At 38.3% G+C, this 17,462-nt stretch overlaps 1 protein-coding gene and 1 long non-coding RNA gene across 3 annotated transcripts in view; one reads left to right on the top strand and one right to left on the bottom strand.

Moving 5' to 3' along the window:
* LOC135564660 (uncharacterized) overlaps positions 1-17,462 on the bottom strand; it is a 529,018-nt gene that overhangs the window by 295,228 nt on the left and 216,328 nt on the right. The gene's annotated exons all lie outside the window — the stretch shown is intronic.
* LOC115110342 (putative E3 ubiquitin-protein ligase UNKL) lies at positions 596-17,449 on the top strand. 2 transcript variants are annotated; one of them, XM_029635920.2, is made up of 16 exons: positions 596-684; positions 1,514-1,723; positions 4,728-4,904; positions 5,870-6,003; positions 6,673-6,808; positions 6,905-7,022; positions 7,153-7,237; positions 7,333-7,496; positions 7,955-8,143; positions 8,697-8,750; positions 9,420-9,597; positions 9,704-9,790; positions 9,889-10,122; positions 10,283-10,476; positions 10,594-10,851; positions 11,054-17,449. In XM_029635920.2, exons 1-16 carry the CDS (start codon positions 620-622, stop codon positions 11,207-11,209), a joined length of 2,439 nt encoding a protein of 812 aa, XP_029491780.2. In that variant the 5' UTR covers positions 596-619; the 3' UTR covers positions 11,210-17,449. The 2 variants fall into 2 exon arrangements, with proteins under 2 accessions (XP_029491780.2, XP_029491781.2); XM_029635921.2 differs by lacking the exon at positions 7,955-8,143.

The following is a 17,462-nucleotide window of genomic DNA, read 5'->3' on the forward strand; positions in this document are numbered from 1 at the left end:
GGCCATTGCCCTTTGCAGGCAGGCAGGCAGGCAAGTAAGTCTGTGAACAGGAACTGGTATCAATGTCCTTGGTCATCATAATGGGGATGATGATGATGATGGTAATGTGATGGTGTTGCTGATGATGATTTTGGTAAGCATATTTTTGATGTGATTTGAGGATGTGCGCTTTGCTTGTTATGTAACTTTGTACTATTGCTATTTTTACAGATCCACATGCACTTTTTGAATGCGCAAATACACTTTCCACAGTTGTAAATGTTAGGGATTTCTGAATATTTGCACAAATCTTTGTACATTTGTTCAAATTGTAGTTTTATTTGTCAGCTATGTTGAATATATTTACAGATCATATTTATTTATTTATGGTTAATATTTGTGAAATATTTATACAGTTTCACAGATTATGGTTTAATTTGTGAAATGTATATACATATTTCTGGACTATAGTTTTATTTTAATATATTCACACATCAAAGTTTTATTTGTGAGTTATGCTGAATATACGCACGGATCGTGGTAGACACATTTACAGAATAAAGAAACAAATCTCACTCCGTACGTAAATGGAACGAAACGGAACAGTTCGCGCAGGCGCGTTTCATTGTTTTGACTGAAAATGCCGTCGGTTTCGAAAACGGCGGCGAACGCTTCTCCTCAAACCGAGAAACCAACCCACTATACGTAAGTAAAGCAAACGTTAAATGGACAAAGACGTATTCCTTAAAATATCGTGCTTATTTTATGTACAGAATATTGTTTTATAGTTGGACTGCTTGATATTTCTTCACTCGTAGTGCAGTAAAACATGGTGCTTTTCCTTTTGTAAATTCTTCCCAATGCACGCAGTTAGCCTGGCGCTTACTTGCTAGATACATATTCAAATTGATACAGTAACTGCATTTTAACAAATACGTGTGTATAATTGTATTGTGTGACCGTGAAAATGTTCCACATAAAAAAGAGGCGTAACGTTAAAAAGCGGAATTCGCAGGAACTTGGTTGGTGGTTAACGTTAGCTAGCCAGTCAACGTGCTAGCGTGGACTGGGTAACGTTTGCGAAGTTGAATGGTTTGCCAGCCAGCAGTGTTATCCTTTTCCTCTTTCCACCTCGGCCTTATTTGCTGTCTGTCTACGCATATGTTTTGACGTACGTTCTGGTTGTTTGATAGAATGCAACGTCGAAAATCTTGCGTGGATTGTATGTGAATGGTCAAGGTAGATAGCTACTAGCTATCACTACCAAGTAGTTTTATCAGTTCGAGTGATTGTCAAATCCAGCTACATAGCTAGCTAGTGTCAATCAAATATTCGTTGTGGATGGTGTAAACGTTTATCTCCTTACCTTTAGCATAGATGTTGTTTACTTTAAATTTCAAATAGCGAAGCTGTAATATTTATATCAAGCTTAGATGTGATATTCCCCTTGAGCTTTGGACTCTTTTACTTTTTTTTTTACACGATGTCAGGTGGTGTCTTTCATTAACACCGCCTTTGTGTTTCCATTTTGCAGATATTTGAAGGAGTTTAGGACCGAACAGTGCCCTCTCTTCTTGCAGCACAAGTGCACACAACATAGACCCTTTACATGTTTTCATTGGCATTTCCTCAACCAGAGGCGACGACGACCGATTAGAAGAAGAGATGGAACTTTTAACTACAGCCCTGACGTTTATTGCACAAAATATGACGAGACTACGGGCATTTGTCCAGATGGAGAGGAGTAAGTGTGAAGCTTCAATTTATTTTCTTCTGTGAATTATTATTGTCTGGTTAGATTGTTGCTACTGTATCATGCTTATCAATGTTGTGGCTGTTGTTCATTCCGGTTGAGAATTAACTCAATTTGTGCAGGTTGCCAGTTTAGTGAGTACACTTATAACGGTGTTGCTAATATTTTATGGATGCTGCATTGTTTCAGTAGGAAGTCAGATTCATGCGAATTCCTGAAGTGAATGATCCTCGTTGCACAGAATTCAGCTCTCACTACGAGCTTGGTGATGACCTAGCTTGCACATGGTGTTGTTGACTTGTCTATTGTTCGAGCTAATGTCGATCCGCATGGCCTCCTATGGCCCCGGAGTGGGACGACAGACGTTCTCAATCATGCGGAACCAATTGAATGATTCAACCACATTCATTGTCATTTCATGGATGTTTTTTTTGTAATTCTCGCTGGACACGTCTGTTTTGAGCTGCAGAGTGGGGTTGAGCTTCTTCCTCCAGTTTGCGAGGAAACGATGAACACACCCCCTGTTTTCTTGCTCATGATTGAACCGCCTTTGCACATAGCCTTCTCCCATTGGTCGAACAAGCAATGTTTATTGTTCACAAGTCCGTTGAAAATGAGGTCGCTTTGAACGAGTTTCTGCTTTGTATTTGTATCCTTAATGTTGTCAAAAGTACTTATACATGGATGTGTCTGGTTTTTACCAACTGTACTTTATCATTATGTTCATTGAATCCTAAGAAGCATGAATTGATACTTTTCTGTGTGGTTTCATGCAAGTACAATTCAAGTATCAGCTCAGCCTAAGCATAACTACTCTTTTATGGTAATTAATAGAGATGTACTGAGGGGTAGAAATGGAGTATGCAAGTCTTTATTTATATATATATATATATTCTTGCTCTATTATTTTATGGTTACTGCAGCATTTTTAGGCCCAACCCTCAAAGCATCAGCTAATTTCACTTTAAATAAAAAAATCAGAGGAACATATTTTGAATGTTTGGGGTATGCCACTTCAGCTCATTCTTAGAACTGTAGTTTTCGTTACTGGTGTGACATCAATCTACTGAAAATGAAAGTAACAAAGAATAGGCCTTATGAGCCTACATATTGTGTCTTTACAAATCATGATAAATAGCATAAACAAATGGTAATAGCCTAAAATATTTGTGACATGATATAGCGTGTCAGGTTGGGCAGATACACTTTGTCACTTGAGATTACATATGAGAAGGCTTGTGGTGGTGTGGATAGACACCAAAGGAAGGATGAATTAAATTAATAAATTAGCAGTTCATCTGCATCTACCTAAAATAAAAGCTACAGTATTCAGTTACCAGGTCTAACAAAGTCACAGGGTTATCGTAGAAAAAAACACACAAAAAACAGAATGCTACCCTGTAGTGAAGGGGGAACTTGCATATCAGGATATTATTTTTGACGATATATATTATTTATGCTATAGTTGCCGGTACCTACACCAAATCTCCAGTAGCTTGTTCTCTATGAATGAAAAATATTTTCTTTTTCAATAGGGAGCCAATTGCAATCCTTATTGTATCAGCACTTAAGTATTGAAATAGAATTGTGAAGTCCCAGGCATTTCCCAGCCCTACTAACCTGTCCTGAGTAATATTACAAAATGCACATGCTTGGCCTACTGGAGAAGATGTACTTGTTACTATACTTAATGACAGCCCTATCAGTTAAAATGGAAATGTTAATATTTTTCTTTTATCTTTTATTTAACTAGGCAAGTCAAATTCTTATTTTCAATGATGGCCTAGGAACAGTGGGTTAACTGCCTTGTTCAGGGTCAGAACGACAGATTTTTACCTTGTCAGCTCAGGGATTTGTTCTTGCAACCTTTCACTTACTAGTCCAATGCTCTAACCGCTAGGCTACCAGATGTGTTGGTTGGGGATTTTACAAGTCTCCCTACAAAATTAACAGAATTAAAGGTTCACTGAAAGGAAGCAAGCTATACAGCTAATAACCTAGCCTATTTAATAAGACAGGATAGATGTTCTAGATTATATTTTGAGAAAGACATTAAGAAGAACAGCTCTGAAACATGATATTCAAGCCACTTCTATAATTTGGGCCTATTTGTGTCAGAGCACCATAAAGAAATTGAGTAACTCGAGACGTCTCACTCACTAGTTCAATGACAATCATGAATGGCACAGGTCTGGTTAGTGTGTTGGTCAGATCCACAGTTTAGTGATATCTAGAGGTAGAGACTAGCTGTGATGTTAAAAGTATTTGTGGCAAATGTGTAGCATACTGAATACTTCATAGTGGTTTATCATTGAGAGGTTGAGTTCCAGTTTCCTATATCAGTGTATTTGGAATTTCACAGCAGAAAGTAAACGATGTTCCTCAATTCAACCTGCTGTTATATTGAAAGTTCTATACAATATTTAAACTCTGCCTGAGAGCGAGCACTTGCACTCTCTATTCCTCATTCTACCTGTGGCTGCTCTCGTCTCGTGACATCACATCTGTTGCCATGGTTACTGCTGCGGAGTAAGAAGCTTTTTGCTGTATTTGAGGAAATTATTTGTTTTCAATGTGAATTTGAGCACATTCATAGCGATGTATTATTTCTGTTCAATTCCTCACCATACATCAAAGCCTGTGAGAGTGCTGTATCTATAAAAGGCGTTGCATTCCTCTGACTCCCACTGTGGGCATTGGCTACATTTTTGTTTGTCTGATGTGCATATTAAGCACCAAGAAGAACGGTTGCCACTAATACAGGGAGGAAGACTGATATCTCTCATTATGCTCTGTAACTCATTCCTTTAGCCTCGGTCTGTTTCCTTTCAATTAAAATCTGTGGAATGACTTCTTAGGATAAGCACAGCATAGAATTCTAGAAACATAGGATAGAGACCGATTTTATGCAGATTGTATCTCTGTCACATCAAATCCTGTTAATTTTAATGAGGAAGTCTGCATTTGTCTAATCATCGCTTCCTTTCCTGTCTAGCTGTCCTTATTTGCACCGGACCACTGGTGACACAGAGCGCAAGTACCATCTTCGCTATTACAAGACTGGTACCTGTATCCATGAAACTGATGCCCGCGGGCACTGCGTGAAGAACGGCCTACACTGCGCCTTTGCCCATGGCCCACATGATCTCCGCCCCCCTGTCTACGATATCAGGTGATCTATCATGCCTTTAGTAACCACTCTGTTCTCAAGGTGTCATACCATCAACAAACATGTGAATAGGCTTGTTAAGCCAGTTAGCTGAGTACACAACGATAAATCATGCAAGGTCTAACCATCCACTGACAAAATGTACCAACTGATTCCATTCGTACATCATAGTTTTAATGAAGTTCTTAAATTTGCCCGTAGACTATATTTTTGAAGCTGTCAACCCCTTCTCTACCATTGTTAGTGTTACTTTGAGTCAACATGGTACGTCTAGCTGTCTCCGCTGAAGTGATAATAGTCTGTATCCACTCCAGTACATGCCCATACATGGCAGTGGGAGAATGAAGCGTGTTCATCTATTTTCTTAGCTCAATTAGTCTGCCTGATGCCTCTCAAATTGGCTGGGGCTAAGAGCAGATGAAACCACAATTTTATCTTCATAGACATCAGTCATAGTGTACTTATTGCCAGGGTTGATGTTGGTTTTGTTGAGTACCATTTACTGTGCAAACAATTAGTGTTAAATTAAAGTGTTATTGTTATTTCTTTAATGGGATGAAAGATTCAGTGGTATATTTGAAGTAATATCCCCCCCACATCTGAGATAGATACAAAAAGTAGGACAATATCTGTATAATGCAAGCAATGGACTTAACCGTAACAATAACATACATTTGCTATTTTACTATGAATCATGTGTTCACATTTTAAATACCCGTCACTGGAAAATAGCAATACCCTGTCCAACGTCCCATGAATGACATCACATTAAGGAATGGGAGCTTGAATTAATTCAACAAAAACAACACTAAATGTGGTATCAGAGGCACGCTCAAGCGTTGCCTAGCAACTGTTGAGCAGAACAAGTCTAAGAACAAGGTATTACCTGAATATTCTACATTTGTCTCTTCCTCGTTTTTGTTTGTTTTGTGTAGTAGCTCTCTCACTGATCTTCTTCATGTGCACAGAGAGATCCAGGCACAGGAAGCCCTCCAGAATGGCCAGTTGGGATCTGGAGAAGGTATCCCTGATCTACAGCCTGGAGTACTGGCCAGCCAAGCCATGATAGAGAAGACTCTTACAGAGGACCCCCGGTGGCAGGGTGAGCAGCAGACACATTGAATCTGGTGGCGGTGTCACCCAGTGCCACATTATTTTTCTATTGATTGGATTTCCTTGACCTGTTGTGTTATATTTTGGCATTAGGTCAATAACAGAATGTCTGACACTGAGTATGTTTATATGCACATTAATAAATCAATATTAAACTGATTATGGCAGAGTATGGCATTAGTCATATTAACACCTTACTCTGCTTATCTTAATTGGTGTAAGATCATAATGGTAGTAAGCATACGCCGATTAAAACACCTGGATTTCGGTGCACTCGTTCTCATTATTAGGACATGTAAATGCTTTAATAAGAGTTCAGAGGTGTGCACAAGCTTCCTACTTTTGTCGAGTGAAGTGAGTGCGTATGCATATTAAAAATAGTTTTCACATACAAACTTTGTCTGGACTAAGAATCAAAATGTTTTCGCTGGTAGAGCACTTATTTTTATATATATTTTTAAAATCTTTTATTTTTCTGCATTCTTCAAAGTCCCGTCAGGTAACCTGATTTCAGATGTCCATGTAAACAGGATTATTAGGGAACTTGTTCTTGAAAAGCATGTAAATGTTTTAAATCAAGAGATTATGTTAATCTGACTATCCACAATAATCGTTTATTGTGTACATGCAACATACTCATTGTGTGCTTTCCTTCCAGACACCAATTTTGTTTTAGCGAACTACAAAACAGAGCAGTGCACCAAGCCTCCACGACTATGCAGACAGGGCTATGCCTGCCCTCACTACCACAATAGTAGAGACAGAAGACGAAATCCACGCAAGTTCAAATACAGGTAGGAGATTAGGACTGTCTAACAACAAAGAGAATGCCTTTGACAACTGTGTAATAATTCTGTAATATGTAGTTAACCCCTTGAATGATGTGTCAGGTCAACTCCGTGTCCCAATGTGAAACATGGGGATGAGTGGGGCGAGCCATCGAAGTGTGACAGTGGAGACAGCTGTCAATACTGTCACTCACGCACTGAACAGCAGTTCCACCCAGAGGTAAGTGGGACATTTGACACTTTTATAAATGCTTAGCACATTTTGTCTCTTGCAATGGGGAATCTGTCAAACCTTGTTTTGGGAAAATGCCACACAGTTATGAGCAGAGAACCTGTCTTTCTCACTTCAGATCTACAAATCCACCAAATGCAATGACATGAGGCAAACTGGTTATTGTCCTAGAGGGCCATTCTGTGCGTTTGCGCATGTAGAAAGTAAGTGAAGCTCCTCAAAATAAGTCACCGCTGTCTTGCTTGTTGGCAACTTCTCAAACTTAAAACCTCCTGTCTGTGATTGTGTATTTTTTCAGGAATTCCCTCCACGGAAGAGACCATGAACTCGTTGCTAACAGCGATGCAGTCGGGCTCCCAGGCCAAGCTGGGCTCTCAGCAGTATTCAGAGTGTCCGGTCAGCGAGTGGGGCAGCAGTGCACACTCCTCCATCAGCAGCATCAACAACGGCCAAGTGGGGAATGTATGTGATCTGATTACTACTCCCTCTCTGCTTCTCTCCACTGTCTTTTACAACGGCATCTCAGTTTGAATGAAAAACATGCCGTCTATAGATTAGACCATGAAAAGACATTTAAGCTGTTAACTTTCCTTATTTGTTACACCTTTGTTTTGTATATTCTTGTCATTTTCTGTTTCCGTTCTTCTGTTTTCTGTACTTGCCTTGTATTTCACTAGTCTGTAACATCATTTTGTTTCTGGTAGTACTAGTGCACCAAGAAATATACAGCGTAATTCAAATGAATATAGGATTCAACAGAAACCAAACTTGAACAATTCAGTGTCATTTTCTCTCTCTGAAGCCAATATTCCATCTAAACATCTTCAGTTATCATCTGCTCTCTGGGCTCGTTAGGAAAGCTGGGCTTGTTTGGCTGGCTCTAAAACCCTATTAAGTCCATGTGTACTTCTCTCCCTCAGGTTTCATATTCTAATAGTCCGACTGTAACGCCAAGCTCAGGAAGCAACAGTTCATTGTCCCCAATCGGACCCATCGGCAGGTCCAAATGCTTAACTAATGGTAGCTTATGTTCAGAGTCCACCACGTCAAGTGTGTCATCTCTGACGTCTAACTATCCCAAAGCTCCGGGCTTTGAACGCGAGGATCAGGTACTACAATAAGACTGCTCTCTCTCTTTCCCCGTCCTTACAGGAAGACCCCTGTACTCCGCTTAGTGTAGGGCCTGACCCACTGCTATACACACTTTGGTCATAGTTTCCATTATTTTGATTTATTTCTATATTCAATTATTTGTCAGTCACTTTTTTTATGTTGTCATTTTCTATAAATTTGTGATAACTTGGTGAATACTGAAATTAACAACCAAGGCAAAAATAAATAATAGTTTACCCATTCCAGGTCAAATTCAGTGTTGTGCTTAACATTTTATGAACCTAGATTAGACATTGTTTGGATATGTGACTTGTATTCATGTTATATATTATAAAACAAATGTCTGTTGTAAAACAAATGTCTGCTTATTTAGTTTTAAACTGTCTTAATGGGTTGTGGTGATGACATTTTCTCTCTTTTGATAGGGCTGCAGATGACTGATTTATTAACTGAATTTTCTTCACTTTTAAGAAAGGTGTTGGCTTTCTAAGACCCAGCCAATTGCTGGGTTTAAGTGTTGGGTCATGTGAATGTGCTGTCTGTTTTCAGATAAAGAACTATAAGGGACATATCGATCAAAAGATGATGGACCTAGACAAGCAGGTGAATAACTTAAGCATTTGTCATTGTCTTTGTATTTCTAGAGGCTAGTGACCGTGTTTCCCCTATATTAATTTATCGCCAGTCCAAAAAATATGATTTATGGAGAATCATTTTCATTTTGAGTGTAAACTTAAATGACAAAACCAGATATAAAGCATGTAGAAAAGATAATGGAGCTATATCTTTTTTAAATAAGATCATCTTTGAGAACTAATAATCACCAAAAATAAAAACTATACAGTCAGGAAGAGTATAAAATTCCAAAAATGGCATGGGACCCCCAATGATATGTTCATGTTTGAGTCACTGATAGCATAAGCCATGGCAAAATGTGTAGATTGCAGGAACTTAGATTTAAAACTGAAATTTTGCCACCTATGCTGAAAATAAACATAGGGGAAACACTGTTAGTGATATGTAGAACATTTTCTGTTTAAAGGTATTCCTGTGGAGGCAAAGGGGTTTTGCTGTTATAATTTCAAAGTCATTGGGATCCGTCCAATCGACTTGATAAAAATGCCTATTCATGATCTCCCATCTAAAGCATATGACCAGGCACGGTATCTGTGGCTTGTCTTCTTAACCGAGCACCAATGTAGTAAAGCTAAGTATTGCTCAAAATGACACTATTAATGAAACAATGCCTTGCTATGTATGCCTTTTTTACAGACACACAATAGTGTATTCTCTGGGATGAACCCTCTGGCATCCAGCATAACCTCCAGTATAGAATCTAGCCTGGCCTCTAGTATTGGATCAGATAGTTCTTCACCCACCACCTTATCAACAATGAATGCAAAAGCAACCCCATTCTATCCTGGGAGCAATACTGTGGAGTCAGTTATAGGTAAGTGTACTTGTATTGTACAAACTTGTTTGAGGGGTGAATGTACCTCTTTACACAAGGAATACTTATTTTCCTAATAAAAAAAGCTACTTGCCTTTTCTTTCAGGTTCTGCACTTGACCTGAATTTTTGTGACATCAATGTTGCCTCTCTTGATAAAGAGTTTGAGGAGCAAGAAAACAGTCTTGGTTTAAGTAAGCAAACCTTTTTTGAAACATTGAACACAATTGACTTCAGTGTGTTCTGCAATTTTAAATTGCGAAGTTGATTTATGCTACCCATTGCCCTCTAGGTCAAAGGATGTTGGGAGGATCTGCTCCGGTCAACATTCCTGGCTCCCTTGCACGGTCTTCTTCATTGAATTCCAACTCATCGCTCTCTGCCTCCCCTCTGAGCTCTCTCTCCCAGTCCCTGTCCCAGTGCCTGTTGTCAGGAATGGCTCCACAGCAGACTCAACCGCAGGGCCTGCTAACCAAACCTGAGCATGGCCTTCTGGGAACATCTACCTCCTCTCAGAACTCTCTGGGTAAGTTGACAATATAATATTTGCTAGCAATCTTGACAAACATGCAAGAGTGAGCATTATTGTTTTACTTATGAGGCATCATCAACAATTTTATAAATGCAACACTTTTTTTTGTTTTTGTGCTTTGACATAAAACAATTGTCCTGATCCCACCTTATAGGTTTGAATGGGGGAGCTAGCAGCATATGGGACTTTGTGAGTGGCAACTTCTCTCCCAGCCCATCACCAGTGTTCAGCAGCCTGGGCTCCACCACTGTGAGCAGCAGTGCTGATCTGAACCGGCTCTTCAGGGAGCTAGACGAGGCCAAGAGGAAGATCAAGCAATGGGAAGACGCGTGGCACCAGGTCAAGCAGGTCAGTCACTAGACCCATGCAAGAACTATGACATGAACTAAAGGCACTGTCTCTGTAAGCAATACATCCCAACCCTTGTTAAACCAATTATATATTTGACATGTCTGTCTGTTCCAGGCATGTGAGGCCTGGCAGAAAGACTCCCATGATGCAAAAGAACAAGCAAAGTCAGCCGAGGCGGAGCGGCAGCTGGCAGAGCAGACGCGAGAGGACACGGAGCGCAAGCTGAAGGAGCTCCAGGGGGACTTTGACGTGCTGTGTCGCTCCCCTGGCACACCCCTGCTTAGAAGCTATGGAGACCTGGACCAGCTCCCTCTACCAAAGCTCCACTCCATCCAGAGCCAGCTGCGCACTGATCTAGACCTTATAGACGGGGTAAGACGGGCCAGATACTAAGCACATTGTTATTTATAGTGATCAGGATATACATTATGGCAGACTATTTAGCCTAGTGAAGCATAAAAAAAATAATATATATATATATATATATTTAAAAAAAAATCTTTCTAGGAATCATTGTATTGAGTTATTATGTTGCGAGTAGTTTCTGATACAACCTCTTCTCTTCCCAACACAGGTATTATATCAGCTTCAGTCAAAGAAATGTATAGTTTGCCAAACGCATGATCGTTGCATAGTCCTGCAGCCTTGCCAACATTATGTACTTTGTAAGAACTGTGCACCTAGTAAATCAGAATGTCCATACTGTAAGACAAAAATATTGAAGTGGTGATGTACAATTATTCAAGGTACTACTTAAGGAATTTGCCCTTTGAAGAACTACTAATACATGCTTACATTTTATAAATAGCATTTTGTTTCACTATTTCATATAGTAATTCAATTAATAGTTTAATTTGGACTACATATGGTGTTTGTTAAATCAAGTACTTAAATGTAATATGTTATTTTGTATTGTAAAGGATCACTTACATTTTCCCAAAAGTTTGGGCATCAATTGTTCAAGTGGGCCTAATTTGACTTTATCACTGAAACACATCAGTCAAACATTATTATTAGTATTGCAACCATCTTTGTGAAGATTGATTTCTTGTAAAGCACTTTGTTGACCTGGGAATTTGTTAAAGGGTATTTTAGAAATGAGCTTTGAGCTGTTTTTGTTAGATTTATATATATTTTTTCTTAGTATGCTAATGTGTCTCGCTTTTGTGTGTACTGTGAAACATACTAGAATATTTCATGTTTCCTATTGTTAAATCATGGTATAGTTCTATATATCTTGTTAGTTTTCATAGAAAAGTGCTAAACAATAGTTTCTACTTTTCATTCTTTAATTTATACCTTTCCGTCAAAGTACACACTTTTGAATGCATTTTAGGCATAACCAGCAGCTGTAATATCAGTAAGGCACATTTATGCTAAAGCAGTTAGGAAATCAATTACTGTGTCTTTTAGTGATTACTGAATAGTTCATTATGTAGTTGTTAGAGGAGCATGTCTTAATGTACATAAGTCTGACATGGTGAATTTGATAGGATTCCTACTAGCTCTCAAACATGTCTAGAACTTATCTGATACTTGGCTTCTACTCTAGTCTCAAGTGCCTTGCCTTAGATGATAACCATGACCATCGATTCTTAGAGGATTGTTGTAAAAGCAGACACAGGTAGTCAAAGCCTCTGCACATATATCTACTTAATTTTGTTACTTTGCATCATGTGTATTGCCCAATCCTATGTCAAAGTATTTCCTCAGATTATAGTTGTATGAAGATATACATCTTGTCAGTGCCTGTGTCCTGACTTCACGCATACAAAACATAAAACAATATATTTTCCTTGTCTACACAGGCAATGGTGCTTTTTGATGCGGCTTCAGTATAATTTCAAATTACCATTTTTGATTTAGTGTTTGGGAGTATGCAAGCAAGGAAACAACTCTGGTCTTGTTTGTAAACAAGATAAAAACAGGCTCCGCTATACATTTTAGACTGGTGTTTGTTGTAAGATGCATCATTGGTGTTGAACCTGTAAGTTGTGTTTTCAAATATGACAGTGTAATGTGCTTAGCTAGGTTAATCTAATTGAAATGACCTTCTACTGTGTTCAATATGTATTTTTCCTCACTCTATCTTGGTCCTTTTAATATTTGCAGCAATTAGTATGTTCAGTAGAAAGAACCTTATATATTCCCAGGTACACGATTTGTAACTTAGTTTGAAAAATTGAGAAATACAATTGTTTACATTTACATGGATGGTAATTCAGAGAAACAAAACTTGTGTTTCTCCTAAAATAAAAAAGGTATTGTGATCCCTCATGTTTATCAAGTTAAAATGGCAGGTGAAACAATTTTATTGCATGTCTTATAATCGTCATACGTTAACCAGCTACAAATCTAGATCACTGCCAGATATATTTGTATTGTCAGTCTAGCATACTGTACAGTCGATCACTTCACTTTTGCAAGCTTTGTTGCTGCTGAGAGAAAGATGTATACATATAGTTGTAATGCATTTAGATTCTTGAATGTTATTGTGCATACACAGTTCAGACATCAGTACATCATTTTACTTATATACACACACACACACACAGTGGGGAGAACAAGTATTTGATATACTGCCGATTTTGCAGGGTTTCCCACTTACAAAGCATGTAGAGGTCTAATTTTTATCATAGGTACACTTCAACTGTGAGAGACAGAATATAAAACAAAAATACAGAAAATCACATTGTATGATTTTTAAGTAATTAATTTGCATTTTATTGCATGACAAGTATTTGATAAAGCAGAACTTAATATTTGGTACAAAAACTTGTTTGCAATTACAGAGATCACACGTTTCCTGTAGTTCTTGACCAGGTTTGCACACACTGCAGCAGGGATTTTGTCTCACTTTTCCATACAGACCTTCTCCAGATCCTTCAGATTTCGGGGCTGTCGCTGGGCAATACGGACTTTCAGCTCCCTCCAAAGATTTTCTATTGAGTTCAGGTCTGGAGACTGGCTAGGCCACTCCAGGACCTTGAGATGCTTCTTACGGGGCCACTCCTTAGTTGCCATGGCTGTTTGTTTCGGGTCGTTGTCATGCTGGAAGACCCAGCCACGACCCATCTTCAATGTTCTTACTGAGGGAAGGAGGTTGTTGGCCAAGCTCTCGCGATACATGGCCCCATCTATCCTCCCCTCAATACGGTGCAGTCGTCCTGTCCCCTTTGCAGAAAAGCATCCCCAAAGAATGTTTCCACCTCCGTGCTTCACGGTTGGGATGGTGTTCTTGGGGTTGTACTCGTCCTTCTACCTACAAACATAGCGAGTGGAGTTTAGACCAAAAAGCTCTATTTTTGTCTCATCAGACCACATGACCTTCTCCCATTCCTCCTCTGGATCATCCAGATGGTCATTGGCAAACTTGCGACAGGCCTGGACATGCACTGGCTTGAGCAGGGGGACCTTGCGTGCGCTGCAGGATTTTAATCCATGACGGCGTAGTGTGTTACTAATGGTTTTCTTTGAGACTGTGGTCCTACCTCTCTTCAGGTCATTGACCAGGTCCTGCCGTGTGGTTCTGGGCTGATCCCTCATCTTCCTCATGATCATTGATGCCCCACGAGGTGAGATCTTGCATGGAACCCCAGACTGAGGGTGATTGGGCGTTATCTTGAACTTCTTCCATTTTCGAATAATTGCGCAAACAGTTGTTGCCTTCTCACCAAGCTGCTTGCCTATTGTCCTGTAGCCCATCCCAGCCTTGTGCAGGTCTACACTTTTTTATCCCTGATGTCCTTACACAGTTCTCTGGTCTTGGCCATTGTGGAGAGGTTGGAGTCTGTTTGAGTGTGTGGACAGGTGTCTTTTTATACAGGTAACGAGTTCAAACAGGTGCAGTTAATACAGGTAATGAGTGGAGAACAGGTGGGCCTCTTAAAGAAAAACTAACAGGTCTGTGAGAGCTGAAATTCTTACTGGTTGGTAGGTGATCAAATACTTATGCCATGCAATACAATGTGATTTTCGTTTTAGATTCTGTCTCACAGTTGAAGTGTACCTATGATTTAAAAAAAGTACAGACCTACATGCTTTGTAAGTAGGAAACACTGACGATTTTGCAGGTTATCAAATACTTGTTCTCCCCACTGTGTGTGTGTAGATATATCTCTATCAAAATGGCGTCATAACAATGACTCTTGTTACCTAACATTCAGAGACGTGTTATGGCGTCTAACATTTGGTATACCAAGTTTATAACTTCTATAATGTTATAGTTCAAGTAAAGTACCACTTAAACAAAGACTCATTAGATTAAAATGTTTTGATTTTCGTTTTAGTCAGTCACAAGTTCGGGTACTTTTGTGAATCTTCGAAACATTGTTACAGGCCAATCAATGTACTGCTATAGAATGTCTCGATTCTTAAATTGGTTGGAGAATCCTAATAAAGCTACTGGGCTACAGTAAATGCTCTCCCCAATTTTTAATATCACAGTTTTTTTGTATTTTTCCTGTGATGCCAACTAAGTTAATGTGGACTTGACTCAAATGAACCAAAGTGGTGTGGTAGTTTGTTCTTGTAGTTACTTTAAAAATATGTATTGAAATGTACAATTAGTATAACATTCTCTTCAATGGTTCAATGACAGAAAGAACTATGCCAACTGCTTTTGCTGACAATAGTAATGGACTTGAAGTCCATTTGTAGTTTTACCAAAGACCTTTTATTGCTATTATTTCCTTTTAATAATCTAAGCAAATTGTTAACCTAATTTGAAACAAACCAAACCTAACACCTAATATAGATTTGGTGTGCATTTACAGAAACTAATGGCATCACTGCTTTTTTGTAAAACAAATGACTGTGGTCAGCAGCATACACATCATTCTAATTGGCAGTTGTCTACAGTGAAGGAATTTCAGAAGTTAGTGACATGTTAATCTTCTTAAGTGGCCATATAGATGAGTACCAGTGGAGGCTGCTGAGGGGAGGATGGCTCATAATATTGTCTGGAACGGAGTGAATGGAATGGTATTTGATACCATTTCACCGATTCCGCTCCAGCCATTACCACGAGCCTGTCCTCCCCAATTAAGGTGCCACTGTGATGAGTACTATTTTGAAGTATGTTTGTCTTTTCACTTTACAGCTAAAATCTCTTAATCAGTTTTAAATATTGATGGTTGTGCACTACTTGTATGCTGTCAGGAGTATAGATTATACTGTGACTGTAATGTGCTTTTGTTTTCATTTGACTGGTGTTTTTCTTTGTTTTAATTCACAATTTACTGCAGTCATTGGAAAGATGGCGATAGTGTATCATTTGTTTATTGGTTAGATATTTGAGTGAGTCATTGACGGATGAAATGACAGAACTTGATTTATTTAAACCAGCATCAATGGCAGATACAGATGTGAGTAAGTTTTTAAGGAGCAACTCTTATCACTCATTTGTTCTTGGTCCTTAAGCCCTCTTCAATGTGGCATACTAAGTATACATCTCCCTTTTACACTGAATAAGAAAAAATGTAAGTTCATATTTTATAAATATGGCTCTAAATCATTCAATGGTATGGCTATATTAAACTAATGTTCTTTTACTATGGACCAATTTCGTTTTTTAAAATTTTATAAATCTGTGCCTTTTGATGTTAATGTCATTTTTTACCTGGCATTTGAAGAGTATTGCTCTTTTAATGAGGGTAAATTGTTATATTACAGTAAAACTGAAAAATAATCCAAATTCTAGTGCCTTTAGATAATTGTATGTACCATCTCCCCAATTAAAATCTGTGCTGGATACCACTCAGATGATTAGCTTTTTCGATATTATCACTTAATGATTGTCGAATGGTAAAATTTGCTTTGTCGCTCTGAAAAGTAAAGAATTCTGTGTAAAGAGTTTGCATTCATAAGTGATCAGAGAAGGGCCGTTTTGAACCTTAGAACCTTAGGGCAACCTTAGAATGATGAATACTGCTTCTTCATCTCAGTCTGTATTTGCCATATCATATCACTCATAACATGCCACTATACCTACCACCAATAAATATGATTCTTTCTGTACTCATCTTTATTGGCACAAGAAAAAACTGGCAATTACTGTTAAAGAAAAGCACCAAGTAGGACTCATTGTTTTGTAAATTTAAATGTAATTGAGATGTAACAATGCTCTGCAGTGGATTAGCATAATCTATTTTGCATTCTTGTGAAGTGTTTTGTTTCCTTGTTTTATTAAATATTGTGATCATGGAACCTGAAGATTTTATGCAATCGTGTACGTACATAAATGTATGAAGCTGTTCCAATTTTAGTATGAAAAAAAAATGCATATTGCAGCAGAACTTCTGTAAAAACATTTAATTGTTCCCAATAGTTAATTTCAAAATGTTCATTTAACATAGAAACCCTGAAATATTGAATGTACCGTTCTAAATGAGATATTTAATAGGTCACTGGAATAAAATGGAGAGCAGTTCATCCGTTAGCTATGATGTAGCATCTAGTTTTGTGAATTGCTATACAATGAAATAAATGTAAGACACATGCAGTTTTCCGGTCTCTGTATTTATCAGTGTAGTGATTAAGGGGAGGGGGGAATACATTTGATTTTCTCAGGGTTTCAGTTATGACTGTAGGATAAAATGTTTTTAATTGTGAACTGTAGTTCATAGATGTATTTACGCTGATGTCGATTGAAGTAGACATTTGTATTACGAATGAGAAACATGTCCCTTATTTTGTTACAAAGTATGGACAAATAGGACATTGTATATTGAATTAGTATTCAACTACCCCATAGAAATTATCAATGGGAGTTCCCCTGTGTTAAAGTTCATCCTCTTTATGGAATCAAAGAATGGCCTGATTTGGCTTTTTACAAAAAATTAAGTAGAAGGTATTGAATCTTTTGCTTGTAGAGTATCATTAACTTGTTCAATTGTACTGCAACATTATGCAATGGTTTACATAATTCACAATTTGTATCTTGGGAATTAAAACCATTTTTGATCTTAAACGTGTTGAGTATT

This window comes from Oncorhynchus nerka, linkage group LG26, assembly GCF_034236695.1.
Source record: "Oncorhynchus nerka isolate Pitt River linkage group LG26, Oner_Uvic_2.0, whole genome shotgun sequence".
In the NCBI taxonomy this organism is placed as follows: Eukaryota; Metazoa; Chordata; class Actinopteri; order Salmoniformes; family Salmonidae; genus Oncorhynchus; species Oncorhynchus nerka.

Bases quoted from the DNA above. Each gene is read 5' to 3' on its own strand.
- LOC115110342 (XM_029635920.2), top strand. From the start codon at position 620: ATGCCGTCGGTTTCGAAAACGGCGGCGAACGCTTCTCCTCAAACCGAG. The intron at 7,497-7,954 runs GTATGTGATCTG...TCTCTCCCTCAG, and splicing joins ACAACGGCCAAGTGGGGAAT to GTTTCATATTCTAATAGTCC. The intron at 9,791-9,888 runs GTAAGCAAACCT...ATTGCCCTCTAG, and splicing joins AGAAAACAGTCTTGGTTTAA to GTCAAAGGATGTTGGGAGGA.